A 24,646-nucleotide genomic window follows, 5' to 3' on the forward strand; every position below is an offset into this window, starting at 1 on the left:
CATTAATCAGCACTGCTCCTTTGTAAAAATTTAATTATACGAGAGTAGGTCTATTTCTGGATTATTTGTTATATTGACTTAAATGGCTATAATAAACACTACTATACTGCCTAGATTAATATAACCTTTGGTAAGTTTAGAAATAACACTGTATAAAGATTCCAATGTGGTTCTTTCTCAATTATTTTGGTTATTCTAGGATTTTGATTTCTATATAAATTTTAGAATCAGCCCATTAATTTCTACAAAACAGATTTTGACTGAGATTGCACTGAATTAATAAAGGAAATTCTTCTATGAAGAAGTAACACTGTAACAGTATTAAGTGTTCCAATTCACAGAATATATCTCTCCATTTATTTAGGTTTTCTTTAATGTCTCTCAGCAATGTTCTATAGTTAAGTGTACAAGTTTTGCATGTATTTCGTTAATTTTATTCCTAAGGTTTTAATTTTTCTTGATGCTACTGTAAATGGTACTGTTTTTTTAAATGACAAGTTCAATCATTCATTGCTCCTCCAGGAGCTCTCGCTGTGCTGATCCCTGTCTAGGTTTCAGGCTATCTGGAGTCAAGGCTGGGGGATATTGGAGGAAAACATCATAAATTTACCACAGGTTTGCTGGTACTTAGAATTCTGGCCTTCTCCTCCCATTTATTTGCTATTACTTTTCAGAGATCTTAATAGCTGCTCCATGCCCTCTGGTTTTATAGCTATATTTGGTGGGAAAAATTGGATAGAATGTGCTATTATCACCTTATCCTGGGACTGGAATTTCAGTGCCTTTATATTTAAAGTGTGTTTCCTGGAGGCAGCATTTAGTTCTATTCAGTCTATTTCTGCCTTTTAATTGGCATGTCCAGATCCTTCATGTTTAATGTAATTATCAGTCTATTTAAGTCTGAATTTAAGTCTATCATCTTACCGTTTGTTTTTTATTTGTTCATCTGTTTGTGTCCTTTTCCCCATCTTCTTTAAAAAAATTTAATTATTTTTTGAGAGACAGGGTCTTGCTTTGCACCCAGGCTGAAGTATAGTTAGTGATGCAATCATAGCTCCACCACAGCCTGGACCTCCTGGGCTTAAGCAATCCTCCTGCCTCAGCCTCCTGTGTAGCTCAGACTACAGTTATGTGCTACCACACCTGGCTAATTAAAAAACTTTTGTTTTTCTTTAGAGACAGGGTCTTGCTTTGTTGCCCAGGCTGGTCTCAAACTCTTGGTCTCAGCGATCCTGCTGCCTTGGCCTCCCAGCGTGCTGGGATTACAGGCATGGACCACCATGCTTGGCCCCTATCTTCTTTTGAATTGAGTACTTTTTTCAGGATTCCATTCTGTCGCCACCACTAAATTATTAGCTATAGTTTGTGATTAAATTTTAAATTTATTAGCTGTTGCTTTAGGGTTTACAATGTACATACTTAAACTTCATATACAGTGTAAAAACTTTACAATACATTAAATATTTCTATTTTCTCATTAATTTCCTTGGTTATCATTGCCATATATTTTACTTCTCCATATGTTTTAAACCTACAATACATTATTCGTTTTGCTTTAGTCAATGATCATTTAAGAAATTAAGAAATGAAAAAATAAAGCTTTTTAATGTGATCACACATTTACCATTTCTGGCATTTTCCATTGCTTTGTTAAGATCCAAGTTTCCATTTGGTGACATTTTATTTCCTCTTGAACTTACTTTAATACATGTCTTATATTTCCAGTCTGCTGAAAATAAATTCGTTCAGCATTTTTCTTCTGAAAAAGTCTTCATTTAGTTTCATTAAATAACATATTTCTTGTAGATAGAGAATCTAGTTTGCCAGTTTCAATATTTCAAAATGTCATTCAATTAATCATCTGGCTTACATAGTTTTTGATGAATATTCTTTTTTTTTTTTTGTTAGATAGTCTTGCTCTGTTACCCAGGCTGGAGCGCAGTGGCGTGATCTCAGCTCACTGCAACCTCTGCCTCCCGGTTCCAAGCAATTCTCATGCCTCAGCCTCCTGAATAGCCAGGATTACAGGTGTGTGCCACCACGTCCAGCTGATTTTTTGTATTTTGAGTAGAGATGGGATTTCGCCATGTTGCCCAGGCCTGTCTTGAACTCCTGAGCTCAGGCAATCTGCCTGCCTCGGCTTCCCAAAGTGCAAGGATTACAGGCATGAGCAATCACGCCTGGCCAGTTTTTGATGAACATTCTAAGGTTATTTCTTTGTCCTTCTCTACATGATGTTTCCTTTTACTGTGGCTTATGTTAAAATTTAAAAAAGTTATCACTGTTAGCTTGATATGTTTCGGTGTTTTGAGTTTATCCTTCTTTAGGTTAACTAAGTTTCTTCAATGTGTAGCTTGTATCAAATATACTTCCTGTTGCATCGCCTCACCTTACCCTATTCCTCCCTCAGCTTCTTCCAAGGACTAGGATAGAGTGCTTGGTATTTTCCCATAGGCTACTGTGGATATGTTCATTTTTATTTTAAATATGTTTCTCCTCTCCTTGATCTATTTTGAATACATTTGATTGCTGTGTATTCAAGTTCACTGATCTTTTCTTCTGCCATTAATTCCATCAAATGACATTTTCACTTTAAGTGTCTTCTCACATTCTCTTCGCTATGTTCATATATAAGCATAGTTACAACATTTTCTCAACATGCTTCTCTGCTAATTTCATCACTTCTGGGTCTGTTCCTATCAGACATTTTCCTGCATCCAATGTTTGGTTGAATGCTGGACATCAAGAATTTTATATTATTGAATGTATCCATTTTGTTTTCCTTTGTGGCTACTAAGTTACTTGCAGCTTAGTTCTTTTCCCTTCAAGGCTTGTTTTTAAGATTTGCTAAGGAGGATCTAGACAGCCTTAAGCTAGAAATGTGAACCCCATGCAGCCCTGTGTGAACTGAGAACTCCTTGGTACACATTTGCTCCAACTACTTTGCTTGACCTTGTGCATTTAATCCTATATATACACATCTTACTCGTGTAAAACTCCAGGAGTCTTCCTATAGATCTTTTTGAGCTTGTTTTCTGATGAGCTTACCCTCTTCAGTACTCTGCTCTGCAACTTCCCAGCATCTATTAATTAACGCTACCATCAAAGGCTTAGCAGGATTAAGAAAAAGTGTTACTTACATGATCCTTTCTTTATATTCCCATAACTAAGAAATGACTATTTTTCCAACTGTACCATTTCCTTTTAAAATCTTTCTTCAGCTTGTACTCTCTTAGGGGATTCTAATATTTTGTGACATATTGGTCTTACTATTTAGATACAAAAGCATACACCACGGTAGTAAAAGAAACACAGGTGGTGCCAACAGGCAATATTTGCATCACACAACTCCTTCATAATATTCTACAAATGCTTAAGAGCAAAGCACAAACCAGTTCTTCTAAGGATTACTAGGTAAAGAATAGTAAGGATTTCAAAACTTCACTAGTCATTAAACAATATTTTGTAATGAAGCAGGAGAAAATTTTGAGAATCAAACTCAAATGCTATCTTAAATCTCCCTCACAATTAAAACATGAACTAGTACTGCCTTTAAAACTCTAGTATTAAGATGACAAAATGGCTACAATGAAGAAAAAAAGCAACATTTTCAAGTTTCCAAACATCAATCCAAATACCAGAGCTACAGAAAAACAAAAATGAGGCTAAACGGACTTCATTTGGGTTTTCCTCATTTCAGTTCTGCTGTGCTCAAGCTTTCTGCAGACAGAAAATGACACCATCAAGGTTTTATTTCCGTATCACTTGCAACTTCAAAGTGAGAAAATGACAAGGTGCTGCTTCAATCTCGTATTTATTTGCATCTATTAAACTCAATTTATGTATCAACAGTGAATTTGAAGCTATAGTAGAATTTATGAAATATTGAACACAGAGATTGATAACCACCTGGTAACTGTAATATAGAGTCCACCACCCAGCTTTGTTAAATCTTAGTATTCTACCAGAGTTCCTCCAATTTTTTACAAAGTTTTCTTGTATATGTCTTTTATATGACATTGACTCCCCTGCCACCTCAGTTGTAGCCTACCCTAATCCTATTTCTGTCCTTCCCCAGAGGTAACCACTATGCTGAATGTGAGTTGTTTCATACTTGTATTAGGTATGTGTATGTGTGGTTGTTTTACATGTTTTAAAAGTTCACATAAATGGTATCTTGTCAGACTCATTCTGCAATTTTCTTTTTTGCTCAATGTTGCCTCGCCTACCTTAACTCCCCAAGAGACAGGGTCTTGCTATGTTGCCCCAGCTGGAGTAAAGCAGCTCAATCACAGCTCACTGCAGCCTCAAACTCCTGGGCTCAAGGGAACTTCCGGTCTCAGCCTCCTAAGTAGCAGGGACTATAGGTGTGCACCACCATGCCCGGCTTCAATGTTGTTTTTGATAGAAACATACATACATAACTTACCTGCTCTAGATACTATTCTATGCAACTACCACCTTTTCTAATCCATCTTCTGCTGGTGGACAATTAAGGTTATTTCCAATTTTTCCCTTCTACAAACCATGCTGCTATAAAGATTTTTATATATGTTGTGGGAGAGACTGTTAGAATACAGGCCTAGGAAAAAATTGCTTGGCTGTAGGGATGGTACATCTATACTTAGCTTGATAGTATCAAACTGTTCTTAAAAGTTCTACTAATTAAAAGCCAGCAAAAGGGGATGAAAGTTGCATTTGGCTACATTATTGCCAGCACTTGACATTGGTAAACTTTATGTATTTTCTTCCCCCAATTGATGGACAAGAAACAGCATCTCATAGGTTCAGTTAGCCTTTCCCTGAGTTATTGGTGAAGTTGGATTTTTTTCACTGAAGCTTGTTATACATTCAGCTTTCATGCCCTCAGGAGGTTTTCAGAGAAGGTTGTACAAGAAGACTTACATGTAGTAAGCAGTTTAAAATTTTAAATCCCATAATGAAATTCTAACTTTTAGAGTGAAATGTATAGGTATGTCAGAACTATAGGTGCTAATATAAGTGAACAATCAATGAGTTTTTAAAATAAAAAATAGAATCTGATTTGCCCTTGAATATTGCGTAACATTTGGATAGGCAGGGAAGAGACAGTGGAGAGAATGGTAAGACAAATAAACTTTGAATGCAATAACTTTTTCTCTTTTTTTGAGACAGTCTTGCTGTGTCACCCAGGCTGGAGTGCAGCGGTATGATCACAGCTCACTGAAGACTCAAGCGAGCCCCCTGCCTCAGCCTCCAAGCAGCTAAAACTACAGGCTTGTGCCACTATGCCCAGCTAATTTTTAGTGTTTTGTAGAGATAGGGTCTTGCTATGTTGCTTGGGCTGGTCTTAAACTGGCCTCAGCTGGGTGCGGTGGCTCATGCCTGTAATCCCAGCACTTCGGAAGGCCGAGGTGGGCAGATCACCTGAGGTCAGGAGTTTGAGACCAGCCTAGCCAACATGGTGAAACCCCATCTCTACTAAAAATACAAAAATTAGCTTGACCTGGTGGCAGGCACCTGTAATCCCAGCTACTTGGAGGCTAAGGCAGGAGAATTGCTTGAACCCAGGAGGTGGAGGTTGCAGTGAGCCGAGACGGTACCATCGCACTCCAGCCTGGGCAACAAGAGTGGAACTCCGTCTCAAAAAAGAAAACCCAAAACCCAAAACTGGCCTCAAGTTATCCTCCTGCCTTGGCCTCCCAAAGTGGCTTATTACAGGCATAAGCCACTGTACCTGGCCTACAATAACTACTGAATGAAATTGTCTTTAACTTTTATTTTATTGGTGATATCTCTCTTTAGTCACTTGGAGAAAGAAAATATTTTCTTTTAGTTATATTTGTAACTTATAAAATACTAACTATTGCTTAAAGTTTTCTGAATTCTGTGATACTTTAAGAGCTAGGTAATCTTATTTATTTTAGTTGGCAGAAATTAGACTTAAAAAATTTTCTTAAATTATGTCTTTAATTAAATGATATGCCATCTAAAATGTATGTAGATGGTAAACTCTAAGAACATCTTTTCTTAACATCTGTTATATATTGCTTCAAATATATTGTGCAGGCCAGGCGCAGTGGCTCACACCTGTAGTCCCAGCACTTTGGGAGGCCAAAGCAGGCGGATCACTTGAGGTCAGGAGTTGGGGACCACCATGGTAAAACCCCATCTCTACTAAAAATATAAAACTTAGCCAGGTGTGGTGGTGTGTGCCTGTAATCCCAAGTACTCAGGAGGCTGAGGCAGGAGAATTGCTTGAACCCAGGGGATGGAGGTTGCAGTGAGCTGAGATCACGTCACTGTACTCCAGCCTGGGTGAGACAGCGAGACTCCGTCTCAAAAAGCAAATATAGTGTGCACAGAAAAAGTGGTTGTAAAATGAATGAATATCTTCTACTTCAGAATGAACAAGATACTTTTCCCCCTACTATTCTTTCTCACCTGCTTTAACTGAAAATGGTTTTTCCAGTAGAAATACTGTTTGTTTCCAGTGTGTTTTGGTGCTCTGAGGGCCCGTAGAGAACACGACCTGAATTGGTAAAGTTCAAAAGTATTTGATGAAGTACAAGATTTTTAATATCATGGTACATTAATCTACAACATCAAACACAAGCCCCGACTGCTTACAGCAGCAAAATGCTTATGATTAAACACCTTGGGGCACAAAATAAAATATAATGTACTTCTGTAATAATTAATTCTTATGAGATAACTCATGATACTTACCCTGTTGTGGCAATTCTTCTCAAAATATATATCAAAGTAGCCAGCAATTGCCTGTTTTTTAAAAAAAGAAATATAAATACTTACTAAATGAATTACATTATGTAATAACTAATTATTGTCTCTTAAGACATGGCAAATGAGAAACTATTTCAGAAACTCAATACCTCTTAAACTCAGTATTTTTCCTGGAAAAGATTTTATAAGTAAAAACAAAGTAATGTAATTTGGCTTTTCCTCACAGAAGTAACATAATAAAGGTAATAAAGCTAATCAAATAATCAGTATGATTTAATAGAGAAATAATCATGCTAGACCACTGAAAGGGAAACACACATGGAAAGAGAGCTGGCCCCTCACTGATCCTCACTCGCCAACTGAGTGTCCACCCATGCGTTAGGCCATCTTGGCTTCTCCAGCTGTAGTCAAGCATTCAGACAACTGCAGCAGCATGAAAGATGCCAGGAAAGACCAGCAGGTGCACTAGTCAGTTAAGTCCAGTCAGGATTGCAGAATCGGAAACACAGATATGTTTTGGGCTTCAAGCCAGAGTTTTGAGATGGGTTATTATACAGCAACAAATAATTGAAACATGCCCTTTTATACAAAGCCAGTTCATTTAATTTCTTCTAGTCTAGTATATCTGTTTTTAAGTCAAGTACTGTGAATATTTTTGTGACGAAATAAAGATTTTTAAAATGTTACCTATTTTATTTTCCTGAAAAAATGAACAATAGTACTCAAATTTTATGTTTAAGCAAGTACTCAAAGGAGAAACTCCAAAGTGAGCTCTAAGGGTTATTGTGATAGTACAAAAATAGTACAAAAAGATCTTTTTTTTTTTTTTTGAGATGGAGTCTTGCCCTGTTGCACAGGCTGGAGTGCAATGGTGCGATCTCAGCTCACTGCAACCTCTGCCTCTTGTGTTCAAGTAATTCTCCTGCCTCAGCCTCCTGAGTAGCTGGGATTACAGGCATGCGCCACCTGTAATTTTCGTATTTTTAGTAGAGATGGGGTTTCATCATGTTGGTCAGGCTGGTCTTGAACCCCTGACCTTGTGATCTACCCCCCTCGGCCTCCCAAAGTGCTGGGATTACAGGTGTGGGCCACTGCACCCAGCCTACAAAAAGATCTCTTAAAGAAATTAACATATTCAGGTAAATACATAATTTTGAGTTTTTTGGTTAAATTTAAATACCATTTCTTTTTCTTTCACTATTGGAACTAGCTGGACTTAATCATTTTTTAAAACTGGCATTACATTAAGCTTATAAAGTGTTAAAAACAGGACACTGTTTTTGAAAAATCATGGTAAAGCTAATTTGTGTACTCCGCTGCTTTTGTTAAAAATGTGACATTTTATTGATCTTGTAGGGTTAATATGGATTAGGTCCAAACCAAATTCAATATTTAACCTTGAGGTTCATTGCAATTTAGATACTGAGAGAATCAAAATACTATTAATAATTCTGCCAAATAGAATTATAAAACAATGTAGTACTCAGCCACAGATTATCATAAAAACCATGTGGTTAATTAGAATATTTCTAAATAAAACCTTTTACAATTGATTTCTGGATACTTACGATGCCTCTTCACAGACCAGTTCAGCTGTTTTCTTATTTATTTCTGTATGCCTGTCTTGTTCACCACTATACTCTTAGTGCCCAGAGCAGTAACCTGGCCCATAGGATACAATACAATATTTGCTGAGCAAATGTGTTTATTATACATTCTATTATGTTAGTTACGATAGTATATTATAGTTTGCCTTATACTGCAATTTATTTAAGAGCAGGGCGTATGTGTAACTCACCTCTATGCCCCTTACCCAATACAATGTTATATAGTAGGTTTTCAATACATTTTAGCCAAATGAAAACTTAGTCTTCAGTCTCAAATATGGCTAGCTTTATTATATAGTTAGTATACTTTATTAAAGCATTGACTAACTGAACTTGAATGGAACTAATAATTTTTAACTCTGAAAAGCATGGAACATGTGGGACAAATATGGAGAGGAGAGAGCTAGAAAAGATCTCCTAATTTTGTATGTAGGAAATGCCCAAGTCTCAGCCTATACAGGTGAGACCCAAACCCACATAGCAAAAGCTTAGAGAATTGAACTAAAATTGGAATCACTGGTGCAAGTCTCAGGATTAACCTCTGAATAAAACATGCATGGAAAAAAAACCAAAACTAAGTAAAGGCCTAGAGAACTGAACTGAGATTTGAAAAATCTGTAAAAGTTTCAGACTAATCCGTAAAGTAGGTATGTGTAAGACAGCCTCAAAACAGCGTAACAAAAGCTTAGAGAATGTGACTGAGACTTGGCCAACTGTCTGCTCGGACACTAAGACAGAACTTATGGTCTGATTTTAACTGGGCTGACTGTCTGCTAACAACAAACATCAACATTCTTAAGATTCTAACAAGGTACACAGTTTATACAACATAGCATGCACAACATGTAAGGTACAATCTCAAATTACTCAACATACGAAGAATAAGGAAAATTGAACAACTCTCAAGAGAAAAGACAAGCCACCTCTGAGATAACCCAGATGCTCGAACTATCAAGCAAAACTTTAAAGCAGCAATTACAACTATGTTCTAACAAGGACAGAAAACACAATGGAATGAATCAAAAGATTAGAAATTCTCAGCAGAGAAACTGTAAAAAAGAACCAAATGAAAAAATTTTAATTGGAAATTATAATAACTGAAACTTCTGGGCTGAATAGCAGAAAGAAGATGACAGGGAAAAAATCAGTGAATTTGAAGATTAATAGAAATTATCCAATTTGAAGAAGGGAAAAAGACGGCAATAAAATGCATGTTATAGGACCTCGGAGACCCATAGATCTAACGTGACATTGGTGGTCCAGATGGAAAAGAAAAAGATACTGATGGAGGAAGTTTTAAAATTCTGCATCTAGACAGAACATCATTTATGAATGAAGGCAAAATATGACATTTTCAAGTCAAGGAAAAGTAAAGAAATTCATTGCCAATAGACTTCCTTCAGAAACATTTTAAAAGAACTTCTTCAGGTTGATGGGAAATGCTACCAGAAGGTAACCTGGAACAACAAGAACAGAAAACCCATAGTTTTAAATATCTTTTTGTTTTCAAAATTTTTAATGTATCTTTTAAAACTGTGTTTTAAACTCATGTGTCAGCCTCTCATCTTTCTGCAATTATAATTCTGTAACTGTTATATTTATTGCCAGTCTTTAAAATCAGAATTAGAAATGTTTCTCTTCATATATCTGAAGCTGAAGATGTTACAAAAGCTGCTTTTAAACCCAAATTTTCACAAAAGCTCTTATTAGCTTACTTAGGATTTATTTTTCCCCACTTTTTTTTTGGGGGGGGGGCCTCCCAAAGTGCTGGGATTACAGGTGTGAGACACCACGTCCGGCCATACACGGTTATTAATCAATCTCCAAATCTGTGTATGAATTTCAGTTAAAAATTTCCAGCCCTTAAATAATACAGTGAAAGAAATACTGGGAAGTTCTGGGTAACCAAAAAATAAGTTTTAAGACAAAGAAAAATGACAGACAGAGTTAACTTCGGTTATAAGCACCGGAAAGGATCTATGACAAATATCTGAAATTGCCTCCATGTGAAATGCATCACAGTATCTTTGAGTCCTCAAGCACAGTCACATTTCTAATGAGGTTTGGTTTACAGTAATACTAACTCAGTTCCACAGCACACATTAAACAGAAAGCAGAAGCATGAAGAGAAGTTAGGAAGGAATTCACCTGAAATTCAAACTTTGTGCAGATAATCTACCTATTCATTAGACAGCACTCATATAGCTGAGAAAGTAGAAGATTCTTGCTCTGAAAAAAAAGGGAGTTTCTGGTTTTAAAATGGGTGTTTACCCTCAAACACCAACACGATCTAGAATGCCCCTTAAAGAGACAGGGTTTGTGTTTTTTTTTTACTTTTGTGTGTGATTATTTTTAAAAAATTTTATTTAACTTTAGAGATGGAGTCCTGCTATGGTACCCAGGCTGAACTCAAACTCCTGGGCTTAAGGGATCTTTCTGCCTAAGCCTCCTGAGTAGCTGGAACTACAGTTGCATGCCATTGAGGCTTAATTAACAGATTAAGAAAAAAACTTCAATTTTGAAACAGTAATATAAAACCAAATGAATTATGATTAGTGTTTTTATTTCTGCAAAGCTATTATATATGATATAACCAAATATCAGCTGATTTAGGAATAAATGATTTGTCAGGAAAATATAAACATGCCACTATTTTCAATTACAGGTTGATCATCTTGCTACCATCACTTTGACAGGCTATCTTTACATCTTTTAAATGTTAATTTCAATGAATATACATTCTCTCTGTGGAAGTCATTCAAATATAAGAATAACCATAGGAAATAATGACTAATAGGCAATGGCAATAAATAACCAGAGCTACAACTTGATATGTGCTTGAAAAAGATCAGAGGTTTGAAGGCTGACTACAGAAGAAATTTCTCCTTTGTCTCACACATACATCTTGTCGGGGCAATGAGAACTGCTGAGGGAAAAACATTAAAATGTATCTGTAGGAGCTGGGTTAATCTGCAAAGGCAAGGTCACAATTAAATAAAATTCCACTGAATTATACCACAGTCAGAAAAACTTATAACTAAAAGTTTTAGTTATAAAAGTCCCTTAGAGTGAGAGAAAGGAGAATGAGTGGTAAGTAATTAAAAAACAAAACAAAACAAAAATAATGATAGAAGAAAACAGAATGAAAGGAAAATACATACACATGATGAATTTCTGGGATAGCTTGATCACTCGACATTTTGTGAGAATCCTCCACAATTACTTTGATGCACATAGGGAAATACAAGCATGTAGCTTTGCTGTACATCTTAAATATTCCTCAGCATATAATAGTTCCAGAACTCATCTTTTTGTGGGTTTCACAAAAAGAAAACTCATGGCATTTGTAAAATGAATCATGGAAAAAATCTGTTTTAAGCCATGTTTTGCTTGTTTATTCTATATAAAGGTAAATGCAGTTCATTTAATATACACTCATTTGAAGAACAATGATTTGGGATAAAAACAAATGACTTTCTCATGTATTTTGGTGTGATGAGTATTTCTTTAAAGAGGACACATTGTGTGTATGTAATAGGATGGCAACCAATGAAATAAGATCAGACTAGACCTTATAAGGAAGAAGGAAATTAAAAATTATCATTATCACTATCACCTGCAGGGAGTAATTTATCATTTCTGTTCTTCATTGGTATCATGTTCCAACAGCATGTGGTTACAGCAGATACAATTAGGCAGCTGGCCACAGAAGTAGGAGGATAATGTGCTTTTGATGGAGTTTATCCAAGCATGGAGATAGAGTGCTTGTAATCCATGCAGCAGAATCACTATAACAAAAATACAATTTTTCGTTGAAGTAGTTCTTTCAAAATCATAATATGGAATGCAAAAGCCAACTGATGAGTCTGAAGCAAGCAAAGAAAGAGTAAGCAGACAATGCATAAAAATGACTGTTAGAGCTTAGATCATTGTATATAAACCAAGCAGATGAAAATACAAACATAAGCTATACGAGCTGCCACATATAGAGAATGAACTGTGCTAGTAATAACTGGTGTTTAAGAAGACACAATCAACAAATATGAAAATTATATATTATGATTTTTTCCCCAATTGTAACTATACATTAAATTATGGACTCTTCCTTTTTCAATTAATTTTCTATTGTATCCCAAGAGAAAAATCTGCACCTTTTCTTTCGTTCATGATTCCTCTAGGGAACAATACACATTAAGTGCCACATACTTCTCAAGACATACTGCCAGATTGAGTGGTTTTAAAAAATAGACCAAGCAATATGGGAAGTAGTAAAACAGACAATAGGTCTAAAAATATTAAAAAAAAATACTTTTATTGAAAAACACAATGTAATTTATTTCTGATCTACTTAGAATATTTCAAGATAAGTGAAACTCCTTTTAAATTTATTTGGGATTGCTTCCTTGTAATTTCAAAATTGCTTATTAAAGTGGTTTTGGGGGGCAAAAATCATCTTCAGTCTATAACATGAATACTTTCATTAATTGATACCTCACATGCCTTAATTGCTCTACATTTCTTCCTAGCTATAAACACAAAATTATTTTATACAACTAGTATTCATTGACATTTACTGATTTTTCACATTTTAAAAACTGCTTAATATATATAATGTACATTCAGTGTAAGTGTATATCAGGCTGAATTTTCAAACTAAACACAGCTGTGAAACCCAAACCCAGAAGAAAAAACAGATCATCTCAGCACCCTAGTAGTCCCCCTTACGCACCTAGACTCTACAAGGCACCCTATGCCTCTAACAACCTATCCTAATACTCTTAAGCAAAGATTCATTTTTCCTAGTATACTTAAATATATAGAGAATCATACATCAGGTAGTCCTTTCTATCTGGCTAATTTTCCTCAATATTGTTTGTGAAATTCATCTACATTATTGCAGATGATTCATTTTCATGGCTGTAAGGTGTATGTGACAATATAATTTAGTTTACTGCTGACAGGCACTTGAACAGTTTCTGTGAATATATGTACCACAGCCATTGGGTATATACCTAAGAGAACTACTGGTATGTAAATATTTACCACTTTTGTTCACCTTTATTCCTTCCTGAATTTCTGGCCTTCCATCAGGGATCATTTGCTATTTGCCTGAATATCCCTCGGTACTTCCTTTGGCACAGGTTTTTTAGGCAAATTCTCTCTCTTCTTTTCTGCTTATCTGAACATATCTTTATTTCAGTTTCATTCTTTTTTTTTTTTTTGAGATGGAGTCTTGCTCTATTGCCCAGGCTGGAGTGTAGAGGTGCAATCTCGGTTCACTGCAACCTCCACTTCCTGAGTTCAAGTGATTCTCCTGCCTCAGCCTCCCAAGTATCTGGGACTAGAGGTGTGTGCCATGACGCTCGGCTAATCGTTGTAATTTTAGTAGAGACGAGGTTTCACCATGTTGGCCAGGCTGGTCTCAAAACTCCTGACCTCAAGCCACCCGCCTGCCTCACCCTGCCAAAGTGCTGGGATTACAGGCATGAGCCACTGTGCCCAGCCAAGTTGTCCACTTTCATTCTTAAAAAATATCTTAGTTGGGTTAAACTCAGGGTTGGCAGTTATTTTCTGGCATCACAGTGATAATGTCATCATTACAATTTCTTCTGTTTGTCTTTTTTCTTCTGATTCCATTGTTCCTCTCCTCTGCTTCCCCAATTCCATTGTTCTTGTGCACCTGGCTAATACAGGGCATAGATGCTCTGTATTAGGTAGGTGTGCAAGGGGGGCTACTAGGGTGCTGAGATGTTACGTTTCTTCATCTGGGTGTGGGTTTCACAGCTGTATTCAGTTTGAAGATTCGCCAATTGTAGAAATTATCTACTAGTCTATTTAGCTCCTCTTTAAAGGTAATTCCAGCACCATAGCTCCACCAACTTTGAGATCTTTCTTTGATTTCTGTAGTTTTACTAGGATATGTCTAGGTGTGGATTTCTCTTCCCTCTTTTAAACTGAGATATAATTCACATACCATAAAAATTGACCCATTTAAATTGTACAATTCAGCATTCTTTAGTGTACTCAGAGTTGTGTAACCATCACTACAATTTAATTTTAAAACATTTCATCTCCTCCAAATCTTCCATCCATTCTCCTCTCGTTCAGTCTGTGTCTACAGATATACCTATTCTGGATATTTCATCTAAATGGAATCATACAAGAGATGGTCTTTTGTGACTGGTTTCTTTCACTTAGCATAATGTTTTTAAGGGTTAACTATGTTGTATCATGTTTCATTCTTTTTTATTGCTGAATATTACATTGCATGAATATGCCAAATTTTATTTATCCATTCTGTAGGTGATGGACATCTGAATTACTTCCATTTCTTAGCTATTACGAATAATGCTGCTATAAACATTTGCGTGGGCATGTTTTCACTTCTCTTAGATATACACCTACATTTCGATCTAATTTAAAAATTACACTATTTAGGTTATGTTGTACTTTTTAAATTGTTGCTTTCATCTGTTTTGGAAAATTCTTAGCCAACATCTCTTTAAATATTGTAACATTCTCATCCTCCTTTTCTCTGGGATGCCCATTTACATGTATATGTAATTAGACCTTTCCTTGTATCCATGTTATTTCTTGCCCTTCCCTCTGTCTCATTCTTGCATCTCTCCAGGCTTCTTCCTGGACATTTTCTTCTGCCCTAAAATCCAGTTTGCGGATCTTCTCTACACAAATATGTGAAGATCTGCTGCTCAAATCGTATTTAATTTGGTCTTAGAATGTCTGTTCTTTTCCAAACAATATTATTTTTAAAAATGTTTCCATTTGTTAAAATTTGCTATTTCTTTTCTCTTTGAATTTAGTAAGCATAGTTTTTTCAAAATCTGTGTCTGTTATAACTAATTCCTGGAGCACCTAGAGCTCTGTTTTTATTGTCTACTGCTTCAACTGGTTCTTGATTCATGTTTTTGTGTCCTTGTGTGACTGATTACGTCTGAATATGTTTTGAACATTAATATTTGAAAAACTTCGTGAAAATAATTTGAAACCTGTAATAATCTTCTAGAAAGATCTTTTGTTTCTGCAGGGAACCTGGGGGCATGAGCAAACCGATGTCTTAATCTAATATCAGGGTTTGAGATTTCTACTTCTCTCATATCTTATCCTGGGCACAGTCTTTATGGTCCCAATGCAAAGTGCTGCAAAACTATAAGGGTCCCATTTTGTATTCCTATCCATGTAAGCGACATCAAAAGGGCTACACAGTCTTTCAGCTCCTTCCTCTGAATTGGTAAATGCCTATAGGACAAAAGTAGCCCCAAATGTTAGTCTCATTTTTCAGATTACCTTCTTTTCTGAGTCTTGGCTTAGTAGTACGTCCTTATTTGATAACTTCAAACAGATAGCATTTAACATTTTTTTGGCATTTGTAGCTGTTTTCAGCAAAAGGGTTTCTCCTTTTGCTGAAAGGAGAAACTGAATTTTATGTGGCTCACCAACATGTGCTGAATTTTATGTGGCTCACCAACACAGGAGGAAGATTATTCACTGTATTGCTTTTTCCTCCCTAAGGCCCCCTACCTGTATGATAAAGACAAACCAGAGACTGGGCAATTTACAAAAGAAAGAGGTTTAACTGAACTTGCAGTTCCACGTGGCTGGGGAAGTCTTACAATCATGGTGGAAGGCAAAGAGGAACAAGTCATGTCTTACATGGATGGCAGCAGGCAAAGAGAGTTTGTGTATAATATAATAAACATCAGATCTTGTAAGACTCACTTTCATGACAGCAGCGCAGGAAAGACCTGCCCCTATGACTCAGTTACCTCTTACTGGGTCCCTCCCACAACACATGGGAATTCAAGATGAGATTTGGGTGGGGACATAGCCAAACCATATCACGGTAACACCCACCCCAATTCTTTATTTTTTTTTTATTTTTTTATTTTTTGAGACGGAGTCTCGCTCTGTAGCCCAGGCTGGAGTGCAGTGGCCGGATCTCAGCTCACTGCAAGCTCCGCCTCCCGGGTTCACGCCATTCTCCTGCCTCAGCCTCCCGAGTAGCTGGGACTACAGGCGCCCGCCACCTCGCCCGGCTAGTTTTTTTTTTTTTGTATTTTTTAGTAGAGACGGGGTTTCACCGTGTTATCCAGGACGGTCTCGATCTCCTGACCTCGTGATCCGCCCGTCTCGGCCTCCCTAAGTGCTGGGATTACAGGCTTGAGCCACCGCGCCCGGCCACACCCACCCCAATTCTTAAACTAACTCATTTGTTATGTCCCAGTTTAAATATTACTTCCTCTGGGCAGCCTTCTTTAATCCTAGAGTAGGTTATAATACATCCATTAAATGTTCCTGCACTCCTTGTAGTAACACTCACTATATAATACTTTTTGTTCAATGTCTTTGTTCACTTGTAGATCCTAATAGCCCCTTAAGGGCACTCTTACCATTTCTTTGTTCACCTCTGTATCCTTACTGCCTAAGCATGCCTGGGCATGCCATCTAAATGGTGAAATTGCACTGAGTTACAAAGGCATGAAATATCCTGGAATGTTCAGGGACTATAGGAAATCAGTATGATTTATTAAGTAAACTATTTGTTAAATGACAAAAAGATGGTCAACCTGTCCCAACCTTTGGTAAAAGGAAATGATGATGCTTTAACTTATAACTTCCTATTTTCAATTAAAAACTGATATCAGATGCAACTACTTCAGACAAATATTCCCTCATCTGTACAATTAATCACTTCCCGCTAATACAATACATATGGTATTAGAAAGACTTTCATGAAGAAGCCACACTTAAAGTAAAAACCTTAAAGATGATCAGGGAAAGGAAGAGTATACAAGGCTAAGGGTGTCTTTTATATGCCTCTGCTATTGTGTTACAGAGCACTACATTACAATTCTCCATTTATGTTGGCCTCTCCTTCTAAATGAATGTCTTTAGGGCTAGAAATTACATTTTGATTATTTGTTGTATTCATAGTGCCTAGCACGGAAGCCCACACATAGGGTTCAGTACATGTTTGAATGAAAAGTGATGTTGCATAGTACTTTTTTTTTTTTTTTTTTTTGCAATCTCTGCCATTTAAAAAGGCTTGCAGCCCACTGCTTCTCTAGATTTCTCTCCTCCTGCTCCCTCACACATCATTGGTTTTCCACTGCTTGATATCAATGACTACTATTTCCTTATATTCCATTTTTTGTGCTGCTTTCTAATCTTCCCCAAAAACTATCCATGCAAAGGCCCCTATGTTCCATTCCTATTTCCTCAAATTATCAGTTATAAGTAAACATTGTATTTTAATTTTAAGAATATATTTGTTCACCTGAACAAAACATACACTGAATTTACAAATCAAGGCAGAACAAAAAAATTAGTTTTATGACTGCTGAAGAGGTTTAAAACTGATAACTATTAAAACTAATTTTTGTGTCTAGGTGACCAAGTTCTATCAAATGCTACTTGTCTTCACAACCCTTCAATAGTATAAATTAAGAGATGGAAAACTGAAAGAACAATTTAACAGACAGTAAAAGGGGGACATATAGAAGATGTGATATGCCCTGTTTTCTGAAATGAATAGTTTTTTCTTTTTTTTTGCCCTTTTGAAAAGTAAGGTAGAAAGATGGCTACCAAGTCACCATCTAAGCCCTTCTGTTATGTACCCGATACATAGGGTGGAAACTAAAAATCTGGCAAATATTATAAGGTATATTCTGAGTCATCTGGTATATATATCAAATTTATTTTTCTAATTTTTGACTTGTCTTTCCATGAGCACTGATTTCCTCCTGTTAATACATACATCTACATAAGATGTCTGTAAACATTAGGTACTTTAGGAGTTTTAGAAGATCTTAATGCCAATATTCTCACAATGGTTTCTGTCAGTGCCTAAGTTAAAATAAATCTGAACCTGGGAAGATTACTTCCTTATAGGTCATTACTCCAGGGGTAACTGGCTGAATCAAAAAGGAAAATACCTGGTCAAGCTCATTTCTTATCACAATCTAATAATGTTAATTGACAGCCTCTGTGATAAGTCTAGGGAGAACCCCTCTGACATCTCTAATCAAGAGTCCACTCTTATTGATTATTTGATAAATACACTATTTTGTGCTTATTGCTGTACTTCAGATAGATATTCTAGTCCTGCTTGAGTGTGATTATTTCTCAATTTATTGTCCTTCAACATTGCTGATTTCAAGTGTAAACCTATACCTATCTAGAATTAAACGATTTTAATATAGCTTAAGAATTAAGATTCTACTCATATTGTATTTTAGAACAATTTGAGTTATAATATCACTCAAATGGAGGCTTTAGGATCAGAATCTTTTAAAATGCTACTACAATTTCTTTAATGTCTCTGAAATTTAAATAATGAATTACAGAAATGCAGAAGCATTATTTTCAGCATGGCTTTCAAAAGAGGATCAGGCACATGAATCTCTATCAACTCTATGGACAGGTTATTTTACTCAACTTCAGGGTTCCTCATTTTGTGAACTTTTGCATTCTCTCTGACTAGGTTTAAATACGATTTCAGTATTACAGATGATTCCTCCCACTATGCTAGGCAACAAACACATACCTAAAAGTTATCCAAAGCAGGAAATATATCTTCCTAAACATGTTTTCATAATGGTAATGTTTCCAAAAAGACCATAAAAGAGTAGACAGAAAAGCTAAACACAAAGAACGGGTTGAAAAAAACACAGATTTTAAAAAGGCTAAAATCCTCTGGGGTTCAGTTTCAAGGGCTGTTGACTCTCTAGGGTTGCAAAAATGAAAGATAAAGTCAAATGGAAGTAAATTTTGAGAGCAATGCATAAGGTGCACCTGGACTTCAATCAATTATGGAAAATATTAGAACTAGACAGAATCCCTTTGAAACAAAGTAGTAAGATTATTTTATAGTACTCATATTCTGCAGAGGATAAGTCACATGGGAAAAATCTCAAAATTACCAAATCTCAAAATTACCTTGGAAAATCTCTTAAGATGTCATTTTGGAGACTAACATATAAACTATCCCTCAGTAAGTTCAATACAACCCGTTCTTTAAGCAATGGTACAAATCACCATTTCTTTGGCTGGGTTCCAGATGAAGTAGATGGCTTATAGTGAGTGCCATACTGTATTGAAAATACACACTTTTATAAAGACAATCACATGCAGTCTAGCAAGATGCTCATCCTACAGAAATCTAAAGAAACAGCAGATGTGTTTCTCACCTCATGCTCATTTTGGGGCACATGTTCAAAATTAAAAAGGAGGGCAGAATCATCTGTACTACTGAGACCATTATTTCTCTGACTCTTTTTTTCAACCTGAATGCTTGCAGTTAATTTGCATAAATTATATCTGCATATGATGCTACTCCACTGGATTTGCTTTAAAAAACGAGCTTTTGGAACTCAACAGCCTCAATGAATAGCATAGGTTAAAAAATACATCCTCATTCAAGAGCAATTTATGAAATTTTATGATTGTTTAAAATGCTTTGTTAAATAGTGTCAGCAGCATATTTTGGTGCATATTTTCAAAAAGTCTTCCACGAAATGTTCTTTGATTCCTACTCTCAAGTATCTGAGCCAAATATGTCACAAGTATGACTTGACAAGACAGGTCACAGGACTGTGTTTCAATTCCCTACTAGATATCACTACTTTACTCAAAGGTATGAAATTCAACATACTAATAATTGAGCGTCTGATCCTCACCTCTAAATGTGTTCTTCTTCCAATTTTCTTTGACTTAAAAAGACAGGACTATCATTTTTCAAATTGTATAAGAAACCTTGGAGTCATCACTGATACTGAGAGCAATGGGAGTTATGCCCTCACTCCCCATTATCTAACCCATTCTCAAATCCTGTCAATTTTCTCTCTTAGATAACTCATGAACAAGTCCACTAAAACTGCCTTTGTGTAAGTCACTGCAAATTATTGCCTGAGCTACTAGATTAACCTACCCATTGGCCTCCCACATCCACTCTGGTCTCCTCTTTGTTCTCCATATTCTAGACACAGTCTTTCTAAAGGGCCCTTCTGATCACAACACTGTTTAAAAAACATCACAACTGAAACGGCCAAATAGCACAAGGTGCTTTCCATCTCTTAGCACTATGATCTACATGCCCCAGCCATGCTAGGCTTCTTTCAACTCCATCAAATCACTGACAACCAGACAGACATTTTTTGGCTTTGGTCAACTTTTCAACTGAAGTATTACGTACAAGCAAAAAAACAGATTTTTAGCTAATTCAAGAACCACTGGTTTTACATAGAACACACACACACACACACACACACACACACACACACACACAGAGAAGTGAGCAAATCATTGGGATACATCACAGTGAACTTTTTCAAGGTGAACACACTTGTATAACCACTACCCAGATCAAGATATGGACCAATCCTAGTACTCCAGAGACTTCTTTTATGCTCCTTTCCAGTCAAAGTCACCCCACAAATTGTAACCACTATTCTGATGTCCATGATCAGATGGATCTCGAACTCCTGGCTTCAAGCGATCCTTCCAAATGTTGGGATTATAGGTATAAACCACTGTGCCCAGCCTTCCCCCGCTTTTTAAATCAACTGTTTGTTCATGAAATTCATCCATGTCGGCAAGCTCATCTTTTTCAATGCTGTATTTTATTCCATAAATATACCACATTTATCCATCATACTTTCTAGCTTGGGGCTGAAGAAGGCTGCAATGGACATTCTTGAACATTTTTTTTTTTTTTGGTGAACATATCAACATATTTCTGTGTGTGTATCTGGACCCAGGAGGGAAATGTTTAAGACACAGGGTAAACATGTATTCAGCTTTGGTAACTACAGCAGGTGGCTGAGATGTACAGAAATATCTTTATCTCAGTGCAGTACTTATGCCTCATCACTCTTAGGCATTTCTTATTGTTATGAGATTCTTTAAAAAAAATACCCTACTATCACAAATTTCAAACATACACAATTACAGAACCTCTGACGAACTTATCACCTATATTCGGCACATATACTTCACCTATTCTCTTGAGCAAATACCCTATATTATGTCATTTCTTCCCTCCAAATTCAGTTTGCATCTGTAAAAAGATGGACATTTTCTTAGATAACTAGAATGCCCTTATCACATGTAACCAAATTTTCAATAATTCTTTAGTATTATCTAATATCCATAGGGTGAATTTTTTTTCCACTGAGGGGTGGCGTTGAAAATAGGGTGAATTTTATCATGTTTCCACTATTAATGTCTCCTGAATAGAGGAACTATCGGTTTTGGCTTGTTTTACTACATTCCCAATGCCTCTCAGCTCCTAGTGTGTGCTACTACTCAAAGAACATTTCCTGAGAATAAACGAAGACATGTAAATGTTCTCATCAGCATCTAAGCCCAGCCACAAAGGTTCAGATTTCAGAGAAGAGTAGAAAGTTCAGGACCATACTTTAGACCACATGGTCATTCACAAGGAGGAACCTAAAACCAACTGTAGAGGTGGGATCACATAATGAGAAATGTTCTCCCCAAAGACATAAAATTTACTTAATGAAGCCTATTAAAATATATACCAGATGTCCCATTAAAACCTATGATGCAAGTTTAAGACAAATCTTACTATTTCTAAGCAGCACAGATGTGTTTTAATAATTAGTTTCGTTAGCTGATTAGCTTTGCAAGGTCAAAATTAGGTCAACTTACAACAAAAAGTACTAAGAGCTAATTTAATACCTAGAAATGAGCTTAGAGTTAGTAGGATTCTGTTGTCAGAGATTTTTCAGAAGCATTATAAGATTTAAAGAACACAATTGCAAATAAATGGGCTAATCTCGAAGTTTTTTTCTTAAGCCATTAGAAAAATTTAAAGCTTAATTAAAAAGTAAAATGAAAACAGAGAGTATTATGACTAAGAGATCACTGATTTGAATTGTAAACATTTTAAAGTTTCTTTTAATAGCAATTGCATTAGCCTTAAAAAACTGAATAACTGAAAGACTTGTTTTGATTCCATCCAAAGCTAAATATTGGTTCCTCTTAAATATCTCTATCATTTATCAAGTAGTTTTTTTTTTTTCTCAGAGTCTCACTCTGGAGTGCAGTGGTACAATCATTGCTCGCTGCAGCCTTCAACTCCTATCAAGTAGATCATCAAACAAAAAGCAAAGCTGAAAGGTAACATAAAATTTACTTTTACTTCACCAACTTTTGTTTACTTTCATTTACCTTTCTAACTTTATTTCCAAACTTTCTAAAATCCTAAATATGTAGGCCCAGATTTATTTTCCAGTTTGGGCTTTAAAAAGCAATTTATCCAAGGATGACTTCTAATTAGGATGTAGAGGGTTGCAAAAGACCCTCACTCTGACATAACAAAAAGAAAATACTAGACTGACTAAACATTTCTCATTAAAACCACAGAGAAGTCTCACATGCAAATAGGTCTAAATATACTGTCTGCAGAGAGGAATAAATTCTTCCTAGCTGAGCAAAAACAGCAGCTTTCATACCTGAGGGCATTTGCCCAATGCTAGGGCTCATGCAGTGGGTAAAGTAGCAAAAATGCCATAGGCGCAAGAACTGTGCTGGGACAAAGAAATACTAGCCAGGCGCAGTGCACTGGTGCACTAATCTAGTGCCCTGGAATATGGAGAAAACCAAAAGGCAGAGCTGGTCCTGTCTTCAAACCAATTCTCCCTCATGTTACTTACTGGAGTGGAAGAAACTGGTGGTTGCGCTGCAAAGCAGGAAGAGACGGGGGTTTCTTCTAACCCAAAACCTTCTGTGGCCACACAGTTCACTATCTCTATTAATATGACATTACTATTCATTTATCTGCTATTCCAGAAGCTACTGCTTAGAAAGAAGAAGGTATTTGTTTCAAGTACCTCAAGAAAATCTATTTATTTGAACATCAGATTTATTAATGAACCCTCAGGAGAGTAAATACCCTCTTCTCAAGAACAGATGACTCACTACACTGTTTACTCTGCAAGACTCTACTTTTTTTGTTTTGTTTTTGTTTTGAGACAGTGTCTTGCCCTGTCACCCAGGCTGGAGTGCAGTGGTCCTACGTCGGCTTACTGCAACCTTCACCTCCCAGGTTCAAGTGATTCTCCTGCTTCAGCATCCCGAGTAGCTAGGACTATAGACATGCACCACCATGCCTGGCTAATTCTTGTATTTTTAGTAGAGACCGGGCTGGTTTTGAACTCCTGACCTAAGGTGATCTGCCCGCCTCAGCCTCCAAAACTGCTGGGATTACAGGCGTGAGCTGCCGCGCCCAGCCAAGACTCACTTTAAAACCCACCCCTAGATGTGTCTACCAATTCTCAACTCATGGCAAATCCTAATCAGGACCTTTTCCCTCCAATGCACACAATGAAAGACCTGCTGAGAATTTCATAAATATTTTCACATCCTTCCTCTGAGATGCTATTAAGACTGTCAATGTAGTGGTCATCCTTACTGTAGTAAACCATAAACTCGGCTTTAGTTTGATGGTCTTCCCAAGAACTTGGCCAGAGGGAAGGGCTTGATCCTGTGCTTAAGACACTGGAAATCAAAAGGGATCAACCCTTCCTCCTAGCTAGCTAGGAGATATTCTTCTAAGGGAAAATATTACCTACTCTAGTCTGTATTATTCTTTTACACAATGTCGAGCATAAAATACGAGAACAAACTGGAAAATGTGACCCTTAAAAGGGAAGAGAAGCAAAATCACAGATCACTTGGGGAATAAGCAAATTCATCTTAAAAGAATGATTATAAATGTCAAGGAATTCAGATAAAAAGATGGATCAAACTGGTTAAAGAGATAAAATGAAAATGGACATTGTACAACTAAAAAAAATCTGAAATAAAAATATTTATTGGCTAAAAATGAACAGCAGAAAGAATACAAAAAAGAAATAATGAATTAAAAAGTAGGTGAAAACAAATTATTCAAAAGGAATTTAAGAAGTGACTACCATACTTCAAGCTTTTCCTTTATTTTGGGAGGGGCAAAGTTTTTCACTGCTTCATGGAATGTTGGCTGTAAAATTTATTAACTACACTTTTCCTCCAGGAACCCAGTCCCATACCCAGTCTCGAACTCTTGGCCTCGGGTGATTCACTCACCTCGGCCTCCCAAAGTGCTAGGATTACAGGTGTGAGTCACAGTGCCCGGCCATGTTTTGTTTGTTTTTACGTGCCTGCTTTATAGACAAGTACTTGGCACATAGTCAGCATTTAATATTTGTTTAAATCTTTGAATGTAAAGATTTAAAAGGTTATTAAAAAGACATTAAATAGGCAGGCGCGGTGGCTCACGCCTGTAATCCCAGCAC

The 24,646-nt window shown here is 36.4% G+C and overlaps 1 protein-coding gene across 6 annotated transcripts in view; it reads right to left on the reverse strand.

Annotated features, from left to right (window-relative positions):
* The window catches only part of LOC105487011 (protein arginine methyltransferase 3), a 129,043-nt gene that overhangs the window by 9,012 nt on the left and 95,385 nt on the right, over positions 1-24,646 (reverse strand). For 4 of the 6 annotated variants that reach the window (XM_011750275.2, XM_011750274.2, XM_011750276.2 and 1 more), the window contains 2 exons: positions 6,709-6,759; positions 6,424-6,511 (listed from right to left, as the gene is read on the reverse strand). In XM_011750275.2, coding sequence (XP_011748577.2) covers positions 6,424-6,511; positions 6,709-6,759 — 139 coding nt within the window. Of the gene's footprint in view, positions 1-6,423; positions 6,512-6,708; positions 6,760-8,291; positions 12,119-24,646 lie in introns of those variants that run through there. The other 2 variants (XR_011610769.1, XM_071074965.1) reach the window with 2 other exon arrangements.

This window comes from Macaca nemestrina, chromosome 12 (genome assembly GCF_043159975.1).
Source record: "Macaca nemestrina isolate mMacNem1 chromosome 12, mMacNem.hap1, whole genome shotgun sequence".
NCBI classification, from domain to species: domain Eukaryota; kingdom Metazoa; phylum Chordata; class Mammalia; order Primates; family Cercopithecidae; genus Macaca; species Macaca nemestrina.